Below are 15,209 nucleotides of genomic sequence, written 5' to 3'. Positions count from 1 at the left end.
CTCTTTCTCCTCCCCCTCCTCCTTTCCTCTTCTTCTTCTTCTTCTTCCTCTTCTTCTTCTTCTTCTTCATCTTCTTCGTCTTTCCCTCCCTCTCTTCCTTCTTCTTCCTCCTCCCCCCTCCTCCTTTCCTCTTCTTCTTCTTCTTCTTCTTCTTCTTCTTCTTCTTCTTCTTCTTCTTCTTCTTCTTCTTATTATTATTATTATTATTCTTATTATTATATAAATGCCTTAAGCGCAAGGAATCTTCTGGACAGAATTGTAGAGGGGGGCTGGACGTGGCTCGCTTGTGGCTATGTAAGGATTCTAGGCTGATTGCTCTTTTAATGCCACCCCCAGTTCTACTGTTCCTTTATTTATTTGTTTGTTTGTTTGTTTGTTTATTTATTGATTGATTGATTGATTGATTGATTGATTGATTGATTGATTTATAGCCAGCCAGCCAGCCAGCCAGCCAGCCAGCCAGCCAGCCAGCCAGCCACTGGGTTGCTACAGATCTTCACGTCTCCCCGTGTCTAAGAGGAGCAACGAATATTGTGGCAATTAAATCTGTGCTACACAATATGTTGCCAGAGGCCAACTGGGGAGTGGATGGGTGGCTTTTTTTTTTCTTTTTTAAATGATGCTAAGGTAAAGATAAAGGTTCCCCTCGCACATCTGTGCCCAGTTGTTTCCGGCTCTAGGGGGGCGGTGCTCATCTCCGTTGCAAAGCCGAAGAGCCAGCGCTGTCCGAAGACGTCTCCGTGGTGATGTGGCCGGCAGGACTAAACCGCCTCGGAAGGCGCATGGAACGCTGTTACCTTCCCACCAAAAGGGATCCCTATTTTTCTCCTTGCATTTTTCTATCCTTTCTGGGACAGGTAATGGGAGCTCACTCCGTTACGCGGCGCTAGGGATTCGAACCGCCAACCGACCAGCCTTTCTAACCGACAAGCTCGGCGCCTTAGCCACCGAGTCCCCCCCTTGGATGATGCTATAAGGCCTGTTCAAAGCAGGACTTCTGAGCCAAGAGTCCCGCCAAAGAAGCTCGCAACTCCAGAGGGCCGATGGAAAAAAGGGCTTGGCCAGGCCCCAGCCGCGAGCAAAAAGGGAAGAAGATATTCTTAACGCAGGCCGGGCACCAGGAACCGCAGCATTGGCAGAGTGCAGACAGGCTGAGTTGCAGCGCCAACATGATGTAATAGCTAGGGAAGATCACACATGGGTTGGTGGGGAGGGGTGTGTGTGTGTGTGTGTGTGTGTGTGTGTGTGTGTGTGTGGTGGAGAGAAAGAAGAGCTCCTTGCTTTCTAAGCCTTCAATGCAGCCCTTTCATCCGATCTGCCTCATCGCTCCTCTGAGCTGCAGAGCCCCAGGAGCTGGCAAGGGCAGGGCGGAGGCTGGGCAGTCCGAGCTGTGGGCAAGAGCCACACCAAGAAGATCGGCGGATGCTAAGCCGCCCCGCCCCGCCCCTCTCCCTGGCAATGGGCAGAAGCCCCCTCGAAGCCACCTGGGGAGATCAAAATCCACCCTGCAAAACAGAACCTGGCTTTAATCACAACACCAGTTTAAACTCCTGCCTTTTTCTTCCCTGTTAACAGCTGCTTGGCTGTTGGATAATCTCAAAGACTCTAAAACTAGGCTCAGAAAATGGTTCTCTTGGGCACTGGGGGGGCTACTAGCCCCCTTACCCGATGCAGCCCTTACACTGCACTGATGGTGTTCCCTAGTTGGGTGGTGAAACATCTGCAAGAAAACCACACAGCTCAGAGAGCACCAAGAACCCAGCTATCTTCCTTTCCTTTCCTTTCCTTTCCTTTCTTCCTTCCTTCCAGCCCTGCTGATGTTACCTAGTTGGGTCATGAAACGCCTGCAATAAAACCACACAGCTCAGAGAGCACCAAGAACCCAGCTATCTTCCTCTTCTTCCTTCCTTCCCTTCCCTTCCTTCCTTCCTTCCTTCCCTCCCTCCCTCCCTCCCTTCCAGCCCTGCTGATGTTACCTAGTTGGGTCATGAAACGTCTGCAAGAAAACCACACAGCTCAGAGAGCACCAAGGACCCCACAGACCTCCTCTTCTCTACAAACCCCTTCCCTTTTTAGCACTGATGATGTTACCTAGTTGGGTCGTGAAACATCTGCAATAAAACCACCAAGCTCAGAGAGCACAATTCTCCTCCTCCTCCTCCTCTCCACAAACCCTCCTCCCTCCTAGCACTGATGATGTCCCCTAGTTGGGTCATAAAACATCTGCAATAAGATCACCCAGCTCAGAGAGCACTAAGGACCCCACAGCTCAACCCTGAGCTACACATCTTCCCTTCTCTTGGTCATCTTTACCGTTGGCACCTTCTGCCTTTGAGCAATTATGAGGTCCCACTTAAGCCCCCTAAAAAGGGTGGCCTGCAACTCTACTGACCGTGGCTGCAAGTTCTGCACCTGGAGGTCATGACGGTAAAGACTGAACGACGCATCTGATGGGGTGTTGCTTGGAACGAAACCCAAGGAAGATTTTCAGTTCTTTCTCCTCTACAAAAGCTTACACTTCAAAGGGGGGCTCCTAAAGGAAGACCCTCCGCCCCCAAAATCCTGGACTAGAAGACCTCCAAGGTCTCTTCTCTCAATCTTCCACCCTGTCCACAATCCAGGTGAGGCCTCTGACCTTCTCTCAGCCTGCCACCCTGTCTGCCCACAATCCAGGTGAGGCCTCTGGCCTTCTCTCAACCTGCCACCCTGTCCACAATCCAGGTGAGAACTCTGGCCTTCTCTCAACCTGCCACCCTGTCTGCCCATTAATCCAGGTGAGGCCTCTGGCCTTCTCTCAACCTGCCACCCTGTCCACAATCCAGGTGAGGCCTCTGACCTTCTCTCAACCTGCCACCTCTCCACAATCCAGGTGAGGCCTCTGGCCTTCTCTCAACCTGCCACCCTGTCCACAATCCAGGTGAGAACTCTGGCCTTCTCTCAACCTGCCACCCTGTCTGCCCAAATCCAGGTGAGGCCTCTGGCCTTCTCTCAACCTGCCACCCTGTCCACAATCCAGGTGAGAACTCTGGCCTTCTCTCAACCTGCCACCCTGTCTGCCCATAATCCAGGTGAGGCCTCTGGCCTCTCTCAACCTGCCACCCTGTCCACAATCCAGGTGAGGCCTCTGACCTTCTCTCAACCTGCCACCCTCTCCACATCCAGGTGAGGCCTCTGGCCTTCTCTCAACCTGCCACCCTGTCCACAATCCAGGTGAGAACTCTGGCCTTCTCTCAACCTGCCACCCTGTCTGCCCACAATCCAGGTGAGGCCTCTGGCCTTCTCTCAACCTGCCACCCTCTCCACAATCCAGGTGAGAACTCTGGCCTTCTCTCAACCTGCCACCCTGTCTGCCCACAATCCAGGTGAGGCCTCTGGCCTTCTCTCAACCTGCCACCCTGTCCACAATCCAGGTGAGGCCTCTGACCTTCTCTCAACCTGCCACCCTGTCCACAATCCAGGTGAGGCCTCCGGCCTTCTTCAACCTGCCACCCTGTCCACAATCCAGGTGAGGCCTCTGGCCTTCTCTCAACCTGCCACCCTGTCCACAACCCAGGTGAGGCCTCTTGCCTTCTCTCAACCTGCCACCCTGTCTGCCCACAATCCAGGTGAGGCCTCCGGCTTTCTCTCAACCTGCCACCCTGCCCACAATCCCACTGGTGCCACCAGGAGCTGGCGCTGCCTTCCCCAGACCCTCGTCCTGTGTCGACGGTCGGCAGTTGCGTGACGTTAGCAGGAAATCGCACGACTTCCAGCTGCCTTCCACCGTGCCGCCCTGACAATGGAAGTCAGTATGTGGGTTTCCAAGCGCACAATAACGTGCTTTTGTTAGGTTCGGCTATTGTTCGAGGAGAACGTTCCCCTCCCCCTTTGGGGGAGAGGACCCTGGAGCCAAGTACCAAGAGCCTTGAATGGCTAGCTTGCCATCTGAAGCACGTCAGCAGCCAAGGAAAGTTGGGTTTTGGAGGTGGATCTGTGGGAAGTGGATCACCAGGAATCCCTTCTCTTGATTCCCGTTGTTGTTAACACTCCGTGGCCTGAGTTGGCTGCCTTCATCTACGCCAGGAGTCCCCAAACTTGCCAACTGTTAAGACTGGTGGATTTCAACTCCCAGAAGGCTGGCTGGCTGGGGAATTCTGGGAGTTGAAGTCCACAAGTCTTAACAGTTGCCAACTTTGGAGGCCTCTGATCTATGCCAAGGGTGTCCGACCTTGGCAGCTTTAAGACCCGTGGACTTCAACTCCCAGAATGCTCCGGCCAGCATGAACCGCAGGCCTTCAAAAGGCCTCGGTTGGCCACCTCTGATCGAAGGAGAAGGCAAAAGATTTAACACAATTTATGGACTTCAACTCCCGCAATGCTGGCTGGGGAATTCTGGGAGTTGAAGTCCACAGAGGTCTTAAAGCTGCCAAGGTTGGATATCCCTGGTTTAGATGGTTACCTATCAGATAGATAGATAGATAGATAGATAGATAGATAGATAGATAGATAGATAGATAGATAGATAGATAGATAGATAGATAGACAGAATGATAGGCAGGCAGGCAGGCAGGCAGGCAGGCAGGCAGGCAGGCAGGCAGGCAGGCAGGCAGGCAGGCAGGCAGGCAGGCAGGCAGGCAGGCAGGCAGGTCAGACACACTGTAGATAGATATGGATGGACGGAGACAGACAGACAGACAAATAGACAGACATCGTAGATAGATGGACAGACAGACAGACACATACTGGTGGATAGATATGGATGGATAAAGATAGATAGATAGATAGATAGATAGATAGATAGATAGATAGATAGATAGATAGATAGATATAGACAGACACACAGACAGACAGACAGACAGACAGACAGACAGGAAGGCACTGTGTTTCCCCCCAAATAAGGCCCTGTCTTATATTTTTTGGCCACCAAAAAGGCACCAGGTCTTATTTTCAGGGGTGGTGGTGGAAGGGATGTCACCCACTCACTCACCTCACTTGCGTGCACCATCACCCCTGCCCTCCTTTTCGCTGTCAGAGGCCTTCAGGAACTTCTTCTGCAGCTGGCAAGGCCGGCAAGGCTTTCCTGAAGGCCTCCGCAGCCAATAATAGAGCTCTGGATTGATCCAGAACTTTGTTATCTGAAGGCCTTCAGGAAAGACTTGCCGGCTGCAGAAGAAAAGGGCCGGCAAGGCAGGTGTCGAGGTGTGCAAGGCCTGGCTACACCTGTCCGAAGGTAAGTAGTAGGGCAGCTCCACCTCCCTCCCATCTCCACCCGAGCTTAATTTTTCCCCGTCCGCTCCGGAGTGGGCGGGATCTTAATTAGGGCTTATTCTGGAGGTAGGGCTTATATTGGGCGCATGTGTAAAAAAATCCAGCTAGGACTTACTTTCGGGGTAGGTCGTATTTTCGGGGAAACACAGTAGGTAGGTACATGGGTAGGTAGATAGAATGTTTTATCACAGTCAACGATCAGAGACCAGAGCAAGTTGAAAGCTTAATGACCGCGCGATTCGCTTAACAAATGCAGGGATCCACTTAACAACCATGGCAACCAAAGGCGGTAAAACCAGGCACAAGTGACGTAATCAAAGGGGAAAGGGCGGATTAGCTTAATGACCATGCGATTCCCTTAACGACTGCAGTGATCCACTTAACAACCGTGCCGAATAAGGTTGCAAAAATGGATGGCACTCAACTTGATCTTGTTTGGCAAACAGGAATGTTGGGCTCAGCGGGGGTCGTACGTCCGGGGATAACCTGGAGGTGCCCCTCCCCTTTCCCATGTGCCCTTGCAAGGACTCTCCTCCCCCCCCAAAAAAAAACCCACAGACTTCTTACAAAATAAACGGCTCCAAAGCTTCCATGGCCGATCTCCCGGAGGTCAGTGAAGAGCTTCTCCGGATCTTCTTTGTAAAACAGCTCGGCGATCTCCGGGTCCTTCAGGCTGCCCGCTCGGCTGGTGGACGGCATTCTGATGGGCGGGGGGGGCGGGTGTGGGTGGGAGCCCACCGGCTATCTGGGCCGAAAATGCCCCGTCAGCCCTGGGGGGCTCATCTGGGTGCAGGAAGCGTCGTTCACATGAGTCACTGCAAGGGGGGCGAGAGAAAAGAGAAGAAGGTTACGGAAGCCAAAGAAAGATCCCCGCCGGTTCAATTCTATTACCCCGTTTCTCCAACAATACCGCCTCCCCCAAGAGGAAGTCCCAGCATGTTTGATAGGCATGAAATGAAATTAAGCCCCTCCCCCCAAATTAAGGCCTATATTAAAACATGCGAAATGGGGGGAGAATGGCGGGGGGGGGTTGCCGTTAGGAAGTACTTTTGTTGCACACCCGGATATGGTGCTGCCTGCGTTGACCCCGATACGAAGGGCCCAGCCAACGCCGAGGTCAACATCCAAGCCGTCGCCGCCCCCTCACCCAAAGATGCAGTGGGGGGGGGAATTAAGTCACCCCCCCAAAAGATGGCCTAGCCATTTTTGGGGGACTCAAAAAAAAAAAAAAGAAAGACCCGGCCTTATTATATGAGAAACACAGTATTTATTTTACTCATTAGAAGATCGAGGGGGTGAACCTGCACAATGCTCCTTCCTCCTCCTCCTCCTCCTCCTCCTCTTTTCCTCCACAACAACAACCACCCTGCGAGGTGGGCTGGGCTGCGAGAGAGAGGGACTGGCATTTATAATGGTTGTGGTTTCCTTTGGGTCGTGTGATCGGATTTTGTGCCCGTCTGAGAAGCAAAGTTAATGGGGAAACCAACTTAACAACCATTTTACAACTGCAGCAATTCACTTAACAACGGGGGCAAGGGAGGTCGTAAAACAGGACCAAACTCACTTAACAAATGTCTCCCTTAGCAATGGAAATGTTGAGCTCGACTGTGGTCGTACGTCGAGGACTACCTGTAATAACCTGCAATAAGGGGTCTTGGAGTCTTAGTGGACAACCAGCTAAACAGGAGTCAGTTGTGTGCGGCGGCAGCCCAAAAAGCCAATGCAATCCTAAGTTGTATTAACAGAGGGATACAATCGAGGTCAAGGGAGGTCCTAATACCACTCTACAAAGCCTTAGTAAGGCCACATCTAGAGTACTGCATCCAGTTTTGGTCACCACATTATAAAACAGATGTTGAGACTCTAGAAAAAGTGCAGAGAAGAGCAACCAGGATGATGAAGGGACTGGAGGCTCAAACATACAACGAACGGTTGCAGGAACTGGGCCTGGCTAGTCTAGGGAAGAGAAGGACCAGGGGAGACAGGAGAGCATCTTCCAATATTTGAGGGGCTGCCCCAGAGAGGAGGAGGAGGGGGTCAAGCTATTCTCCAAGGCACCTGAAGGCCAGACAAGGAATAATAATGGATGGAAACTGAACCAGGAGAGATTCAACCTGGAAATAAGGAGAAACTTTCTGACAGGGAGGACAATCAACCCATGGAACAGAAGTTGCCTTCAGAAGTTGTGGGAGCTTCATCACTTAAGACTTTCAAGAAGAGACTGGACAGTCATGTGTCAGAAATGGTGTAGGGTCTCCTGCTGGGGTGGGTTGGACTGGATGACCTACAAGGTCCCTTCCAACCTCTGTTAATCTGTTATTATTCTGTTATTCAGAAGTTGTGGGAGCTTCATCCCTGGAAGCTTTCAAGAAGAGACTGGACGGTCATGTGTCAGAAATGGTGTAGGGTCTTCTGCTTGGGCAGGGGGGGTTGGACTGGATGACCTACAAGGTCCCTTCCAACTTTGTTAAATCTCTTAAGCAACTTAGTCGGAGCAGCCTCCTGCAAGTCCCTAGGCTGGGAAAACACGGCTAAGCCGTGGCTAGTTCGGGGAGGTATTTTCCCTAAGGTCTCGAAATGGATGCCTTGATTCATGCCCGCAACCAGGAGGCTTTGTTATCACAAAACAATGGAAAACTAAACAGCATCCTTCTCCGAGTCGCCCGTACGTAAACATGTGGGAAAATGCTCAGAGGACAGCAGAGAGCTGGAAAAACAACGCAAGAGTAAACTGACGTTTTTCTCAATTTGGACAATCGAGCCCCCAACATGCACGTCGGGCCTGAGAAATTTCTTCAGTGAGATTTGCCCATTTTAACCACTTTCCATGCAGTGCTTGTTAGGTGAATCACCGCTTGGTTGTTAAATGGACCACTGACTTTGCTTGTCCGGAGGTGAAAAGAGGGGGAAATCACACACACACACCCCTTGGGACACAGCAATGGTCGTAAGTATGAGTCAAGTTGCTAAGCATCTGAATTTGGACCACGTGACTGCTGGGAAAAATGGCCATAAGTCTTTTTTTTTCAGTGACTATGACGGTCAGTAAGTGTTGTAAATTGAGGACTGTGTTTGTTCTGACATTTCGTAGCTTCCTCTGTCATTTTTTTCCCCTGCGAGATTTTTGCCCATAAAAAATACAGCAAATCCTCGACTTACAACCACAACGGAGCCCAAAATTTAGGTTGCTCAGGGAGACATTTGTTCGGCGAGTTTGGTCCCATTTTATGACCTTTTTGCCACAGTTGTTAAGTGAATCACCACGGTTAACGTTAGCAACACGGTCGTTAAGTGTATCTGACTTTGCTTGTCAGAAGGCTGCAAAAGGGGACCACGTGTCCTCAAGGATGCTGCAACTGGCCTAAGTACATCCAGTTGCCAAGCCTTTTAATTTTGATCCCGTGAACATGGAGAGGCTGCAACAGTCGTACTTGTGCAAAATAGTGGTGCAATGACCCGGGGTAGGGTACAAACGTAATAAAATCCAAAACGTAAATAAATGTCCTTTAATGCTCCCAACTTGGCCTCACTGTTCAATGATGCTCAGTTGGAGATAAAACGTACTTAAAAATAGTCTTCAAAAGAAAACAATACAGTCCGAATTTAACGAGCAGATAAGAGGTGAAATTAAAAAACCAAAACAAACTACTATGAAGGAATTTCCACAACGGAACAGGAAAAGTATTTGCCAAATTCAAGGAGATAACAAGGCACAGTCCGTTGGAAGGACGCCAACCAAGATAACTTCAGACCAAAATAAAACAGGCTTTGTTTCCAGCGTTCGCCAGTACGCAGGTCCGTCCTCTTATCCAGTTGTCACAGCTGCAGCCCATGAAGGGGATCAGGGCCCTTTCCTCCCCCGTAGACCAGCCATTCACGTTTCTCCCTTATTTTCTCCTCCCTGTGTGCCCTAGGATGGAGAGGGGATGGGCCTGGGTCCTCCTCTGACTGCCCAGCCGGCCTCTGCCCTTCCCCAGCCTCCTCCACCACCTCCGGAGCCACATTCCCACTCCCTATCGGCTGTTCCTCCTCTCCCTCAGAGTCCGTCTCCACCAGTGGCATGGCAAGTGGTAAGTCACCTTTGACATTAAATGAACTGTTGTAAGTTGAGGACTGCTTATATTTGACAAAATGGTTTTTCCCGCCCCCCTCCTTTGGATTGTGTGTGAGACTTTCTCCTTCACCACCTAACTTTCCCCAAATACCACTTTCCCTCCCCGTTACGCTGCTCTTGGGATCTATTCTGGGTTTGTTTGCAGTTTGTAAATTTGTTTTGTTTTCTAGGGCGTTTTGTTGGTTCAGGAAAAGAACAAAAATAAATCCATCAACTTACGGGCCCCGCTGGACAAGATGAACCAAACATTTGAGTTTATGCAAAGAAAGAACAACAGAAACACATCGATTTATATTTTTTTTTAAAAAAAGGTTTACAACGGGGCTTCCCAAATGTTATACAGATGGGAACTGGCTGTCTTCTCAGGTTTTCCTCGACTTACGGCCATAACGGAGCCCAAAATTTCCACTGCTAAGCAACAAAGTTGTGAAGTGAGTTTTGTCCCTTTCTTGCCATGGTTAAGGGAATCCCTGCAGTCGTTAAGTTAATCACGCGGTCGCTAAATGAACCTGGCTTCCCCGTGGACTTTGCTTGTCAGAAGTTCGCCAAAGGGGAATCATTTTGACTCTGCAAACCGTCATAAATATAAGTCAGTGGCCAAGCGTCCACATTTTGATCATGGGGATGCTGTAATGGTCGTTGTGTGTCAAATATGGTCGTAAGTCAGTGTCAGTGTAAATTTGAACGGCCACGAAAGTGAATGGTTGTAAGTCCAGGACACCTTGTACCTTCATACCCTAAATTTTCCATTAGAGCAGTGGTCGCCAACCGGTGGGCCGGGGACCCTTGGTGGTCTGTGAGAAAATGTTGGTGGTCCGCAGAGAAATGTCACCCCCAAAGCAATTAATCCAGGTTGCGTGGGAACACAAGGCTGCGCCGCTTGCATTGCGGACAACACGAGGTAGTGAGGGGAGGGGAAAAAGGGCGGAGCGGGGGACTTGCCCCACTCGCCCCATGCGCCTGGCCTGGCCACTGGGCTGCTTCTTTCCGCTTCTTCCTTCTTCTGCTTTTGGCTGCATGCAAGGAAAGCAGCCGAAGTCTTTCTTTCTCTCCCCCAAACTCCCACAGAAATGAGTCTTTGGCACCCTGCAAGGCCTCCTGCTCCAAGAGGCTCATTTCTGGTGGAGTTTGGGGCAGAGAACGAAAGACTTCTGCGGCTTCTGCTGTTTTCCTTGCACGAAGCTAAAAGTCTCTCCCCTTCTCTCTCTCTCTCTCTCCCTCTGAGAACGGAGCTGGAGACCGTATCCTGCGATCCCAAATCAAGAACGATTGATCGGTAGGAAAACAGGGGTGGGGGATTTTCCTGCAGACTTTTGGGGGAGATTTTCCCAGGGTCTCTATGAGTTTGGTGGTCCCTGAGGTCCAAAAGGTTGGCGATCCCTGCATTAAAGAATTCAAAAAAATAAATAAATCCCAGTTTTTACAGCAACGGAGTGAGAATGGTAGAAATAAGGCAGCCCCATCTCACTGAACACATCAAAGCCTTCAGCTCTATGCTTTCCCTTGGACCAAAACCCAGAAAATGCCAGAAGCCGTTTCAGATATAATTCATCTCCTGATTGCAGGCTGGAGAATAAAAGCCACATTCCCAACATCGTGTCCTTGGCTCTTCTTCAAGGCTGCTAGAGGTTCTGCAACCAACTGGGGGCGGGCTGCTCTGGGGAAGCAAGCCAGGGAATCAAGGCTCTTCTCTTCTTTTAATCGGAGGTTCCAGGAAATGCCAGAGAGAATTGACCTGGAAGCATCCGCACCTGAGCGGGCCTTTCCCAACAGGGGGGATCTGTTCTGATCTGAACAAGAAGACAATTGCTGATGCCTCCTTAGAGAATAGAATAGAAGAAAGAAGGAAGGAGAATAGAATAGAATAGAATAGAATAGAATAGAATAGAATAGAATAGAATAGAATAGAATAGAATAGAATAGAAAATGAAATAGAATAGAATAGAACAGAACAGAACAGAAGAAAGAAGAACATAATAGAATTTCAATGGGATGGGATGGGATAGGACAGGATAGAATAGAAAAAGAAGGAAGGAAGGAAGAATGGAATAGAATAGAAGTTAAATAGAATGGAATGGAATGGAATGGAGTGGAATGGAATAGAATAGAATAGAATAGAATAGAATAGAATAGAATAGAATAGAATAGAATAGAATAGAATAGAATAGAATAGAATAAGGAAGGAAGAACATAATAGAATTTAAACGGGATGGGATAGGACAGGATAGAATAGAAAAAAGAAGGAAGGAAGGAAGAATGGAATAGAATAGAAGAAGTTAAATAGAATGGAATGGAATGGAATGGAGTGGAATGGAATAGAATAGAATAGAATAGAATAGAATAGAATAGAATAGAATAGAATAGAATAGAATAGAATAGAATAGAATAGAATAAGGAAGGAAGAACATAATAGAATTTAAACGGATGGGATAGGACAGGATAGAATAGAAAAAGAAGGAAGGAAGGAAGAATGGAATAGAATAGAAGTTAAATAGAATGGAATGGAATGGAATGGAGTGGAATGGAATAGAATAGAATAGAATAGAATAGAATAGAATAGAATAGAATAGAATAGAATAGAATAGAATAGAATAGAATAGAATAGAATAAGGAAGGAAGAACATAATAGAATTTAAACGGGATGGGATAGGACAGGATAGAATAGAAAAAAGAAGGAAGGAAGGAAGAATGGAATAGAATAGAAGTTAAATAGAATGGAATGGAATGGAATGGAGTGGAATGGAATAGAATAGAATAGAATAGAATAGAATAGAATAGAATAGAATAGAATAGAATAGAATAGAATAGAATAGAATAGAATAGAATAGAATAGAATAGAATAGAATAAGGAAGGAAGAACATAATAGAATTTAAACGGGATGGGATAGGACAGGATAGAATAGAAGAAAGAAGGAAGGAAGAATAGAATAGAATGGAATGGAATAGAATCGAATAGAAGCTGAAAGGGACCTTGGAGGTCTTCTAGTCCAGCCCTCTGCTCAAGCAGGAGAACCGATACCATTCCAGATAAGTGACTGCCCAGTCTCTTCTTAAAAACCTCCAGTGATGGAGCTGCCCACAATTTCTGGAGGCCAGCTGTTCCACTGGATATATATGTCTACGGAGAACCTCAGTCATCCAGGTCTTGGTTGTCGCAAAGTTGCTTTCTTACTTTCTTTCTTTTTTTTCCCCCACCCCAAGAGACAACTGGACTTTCTGGTTTTTCTTTGAAGACGTTTTGCTTCTCATCCAAGAAGCTTCTTCAGCTACGTCAAAGAAAAATCAGAAAGTCCAGTTGTCTCTTGGGGGGGAAAAAAACACCTTTGGGACCTCCTTAGATAGGTTCCTCACGGTTTCCTCCTTTAGCTCATTTATGCTTCTAGTGTTAAACCGGATTATCAAGAGGTGGATATTCTATATATCAGCGTTTTTCAACCTCTGCAACTTTTAAGGTGGCTGTGGAATCCTGGAAGTTGAAGTCCAGAGGTCCTCAGGTTGCCAAGGTTGAACACACCGGTGTTAAAATGATCTGGTTATGTTCGGCCTGCAAAGAGATGACGACGGGGAGAGGGGATAAGGTTGGTCCCTTCTACCCTGTTATTCTGATAGTATATTTTACTCACAACAGAAGAAAATATTTGCAGCTCAGGGTTGGTGTTGAGATGGGTAGTTTCCATGCAGACATTTCATGACCCATCTAGGTAATATCATCAGTGCTGAAAGGAAGGTGGGTTTGCTAAGTGGAGGAGGAGGAGGAGGAAGGAGACAGTGGGGTCTTTGGTGCTGTCAGCTTGGAAGCCAAATTGAGATTCAATGCTCCTACGCTGCCACAAGCCTGAGAAAGTGATTTATTGATTGGAATGGAGGTTTGCTGGAATGCTGAGGAAGAGGAGGAGGAGGAGGAAGAAGAGGAGGAGGAGGGAGAGAGGAAGAAGACAGCAGTGGGCTCCTTTCATTACCAAACTAGGTAACATCATTAGTGCTAGTCTGGTGCCTTTTTTGCAGACATTTCATGACCCAAACTGGGTAACATTATCAGGGCCCTGTTTGCAGGGTTGGCAGAGAGCAAATCCTGCTCCCTTCCCAGGCCTGGTTATGTTACCTGGTTTGGGTAATGAAAGGTCTGCAAGAAAACAGCCAAACTCAGAGAGCAGCAAACACCCCACATTTCAACCCTGAGCCAGAAATATTCTCCTTTATTGATTAGGATAATTTCTTGACGAAGCTTATGGTCATAAACCTTTAGAGAAAAGCGGCCAGGCGCTTGTAGATGTCTAACTGGGACAAGGGGTGTGGTACACTTTGAAGGACTCCGAAATAAAGCTTGACATCTAATGGCAAGAGAGATACACAACTACACAAATGTTGTGGAGTGCGCTGTAAGACCACAGAAAAAGGAAGACAGCAAGAATTCAGGAGGCACATCAAGTATTACGACAACAGGCAATGGGTCATGTTTGTGTATGACAATAAACTCATTCCCAATCCCAAGAATTTTTGGGATTAATTCCCAAGAATCTTACTTTCTGGTCATGACACAAGCAAGTTTTTATTCTATTGGTCCACACCTGTGTAGATGGCTGGGGAATTCTGGGAGTTGAAGTCCACGAGTCTTAAAAATGGCCAAGGTTGGATACCCCTGTTCTAGAAAGTGTACTGGTCTGCTTTGGGGAAACAAAACAGCTACTTCTCAAGCGCATGGCGCAACCTAAGAGGACGAACCCCTCAGGACCAGATTCAGCACTTCCGCCTGCATTGAGAAGACAAAGGCTGCTCTTCTGAAGACAGCAAAGTCCACAGTTTGGAAGAGAGGACCCGTGGATTGAAGAGGGGCCCAAGAGGCCACCTGGGTCCAAATGGAACAGCCCTCCCTCCACAGAGGGGGAGGGGATAGGACATCATCTGCCTCCACTCCACAACAGGGTCCTTTCAGCAGTTCCAAGAAGGCTCCACCCCTGCATTTGCACCACTCAGGTGACCCTGAGGACACAGACGGACCTCCAAGCAGCCTCAACGACCCTCTCAAAGGATGCAAATGACCAGCTGCCTGGAAGGAGTATCAATCCTTCCCTTCTTCACCATCCGGTCAGAGCTGAAGAAGCTGCTTGGATGGGAAGCGAAACGTCTTCAAAGAAAAACCAGAAAGTCCAGTTTTGCCTCTTGAAAAAGCACATCCGGGAGTTCTGTTCAGACGTAACATTTTAAGGAAGACCCCTAACCAATATTATCAGAAATGAACGTGAATATATGTGTCACGGGATAATGTCACAGGATCCAATCTGGGTCACAAAATAATTTTGCAGCTGTAGACTGGAGATAGATGGGGTCATATCCAGGGTTGGGATTCAGCCGGTTCTGGAGAACCGGTAGTGGAAATGTCGAGTAGTTTGGAGAACTGGCAAATCCCACCTCTGACTGGCCCCGCCAACCCCACCTCTTCTCTGCCTCCCGTGGAGTCCCAGCTGATCAGCTGGGTCTCCTTGGGTTGCCCTGCCCAGGAGAACGGAGCTGGAAAGCAGGTTAGTGGGGTGGGGAGGGAAGGGGGATTTTGAAGTATATCCTTCCCCTGCCATGCCCACCAAGCCACGCCCACAGAACCAGTAGGAAAAAATTTTTTTGAATCCCACCACCGGTCATATCCCTCCCACTCTGTTGAGAGAGGGCGATTCAATTTCGACCCAGGTGGCCTCTTGGGCTCCTCTTTCAAACCAGTGATCTTCTCTATCCAAAATGTGGACTTTGCTGTCTTCAAAAGAGCAGACTTTGTCTTTGAAATGCAGATGGAGACTGGTGAATCTAGTCCTGATGGGTTGGTTCTCCAAGGTTGTGCCATGCGCTTGTGAAGTGG

The 15,209-nt window shown here is 48.5% G+C and overlaps 1 protein-coding gene across 1 annotated transcript in view; it reads right to left on the bottom strand.

Moving 5' to 3' along the window:
- Nucleotides 1–15,209, bottom strand: part of TAOK1 (TAO kinase 1) — a 95,221-nt gene that overhangs the window by 42,577 nt on the left and 37,435 nt on the right. The window contains 1 exon segment of the mRNA XM_087924155.1: nucleotides 5,815–6,062. Within this exon segment, the coding sequence (XP_087780281.1) occupies nucleotides 5,815–5,946 (132 nt within the window). The 5' untranslated portion in view covers nucleotides 5,947–6,062.

The sequence above is a fragment of the Pseudonaja textilis genome, chromosome 1, assembly GCF_049901715.1.
Source record: "Pseudonaja textilis isolate UNSWEBS1 chromosome 1, rPseTex1.2, whole genome shotgun sequence".
In the NCBI taxonomy this organism is placed as follows: domain Eukaryota; kingdom Metazoa; phylum Chordata; class Lepidosauria; order Squamata; family Elapidae; genus Pseudonaja; species Pseudonaja textilis.
The sequence above is the reverse complement of the archived record's forward strand: the minus strand, read 5'-3'. Positions and strand labels throughout refer to the sequence as shown.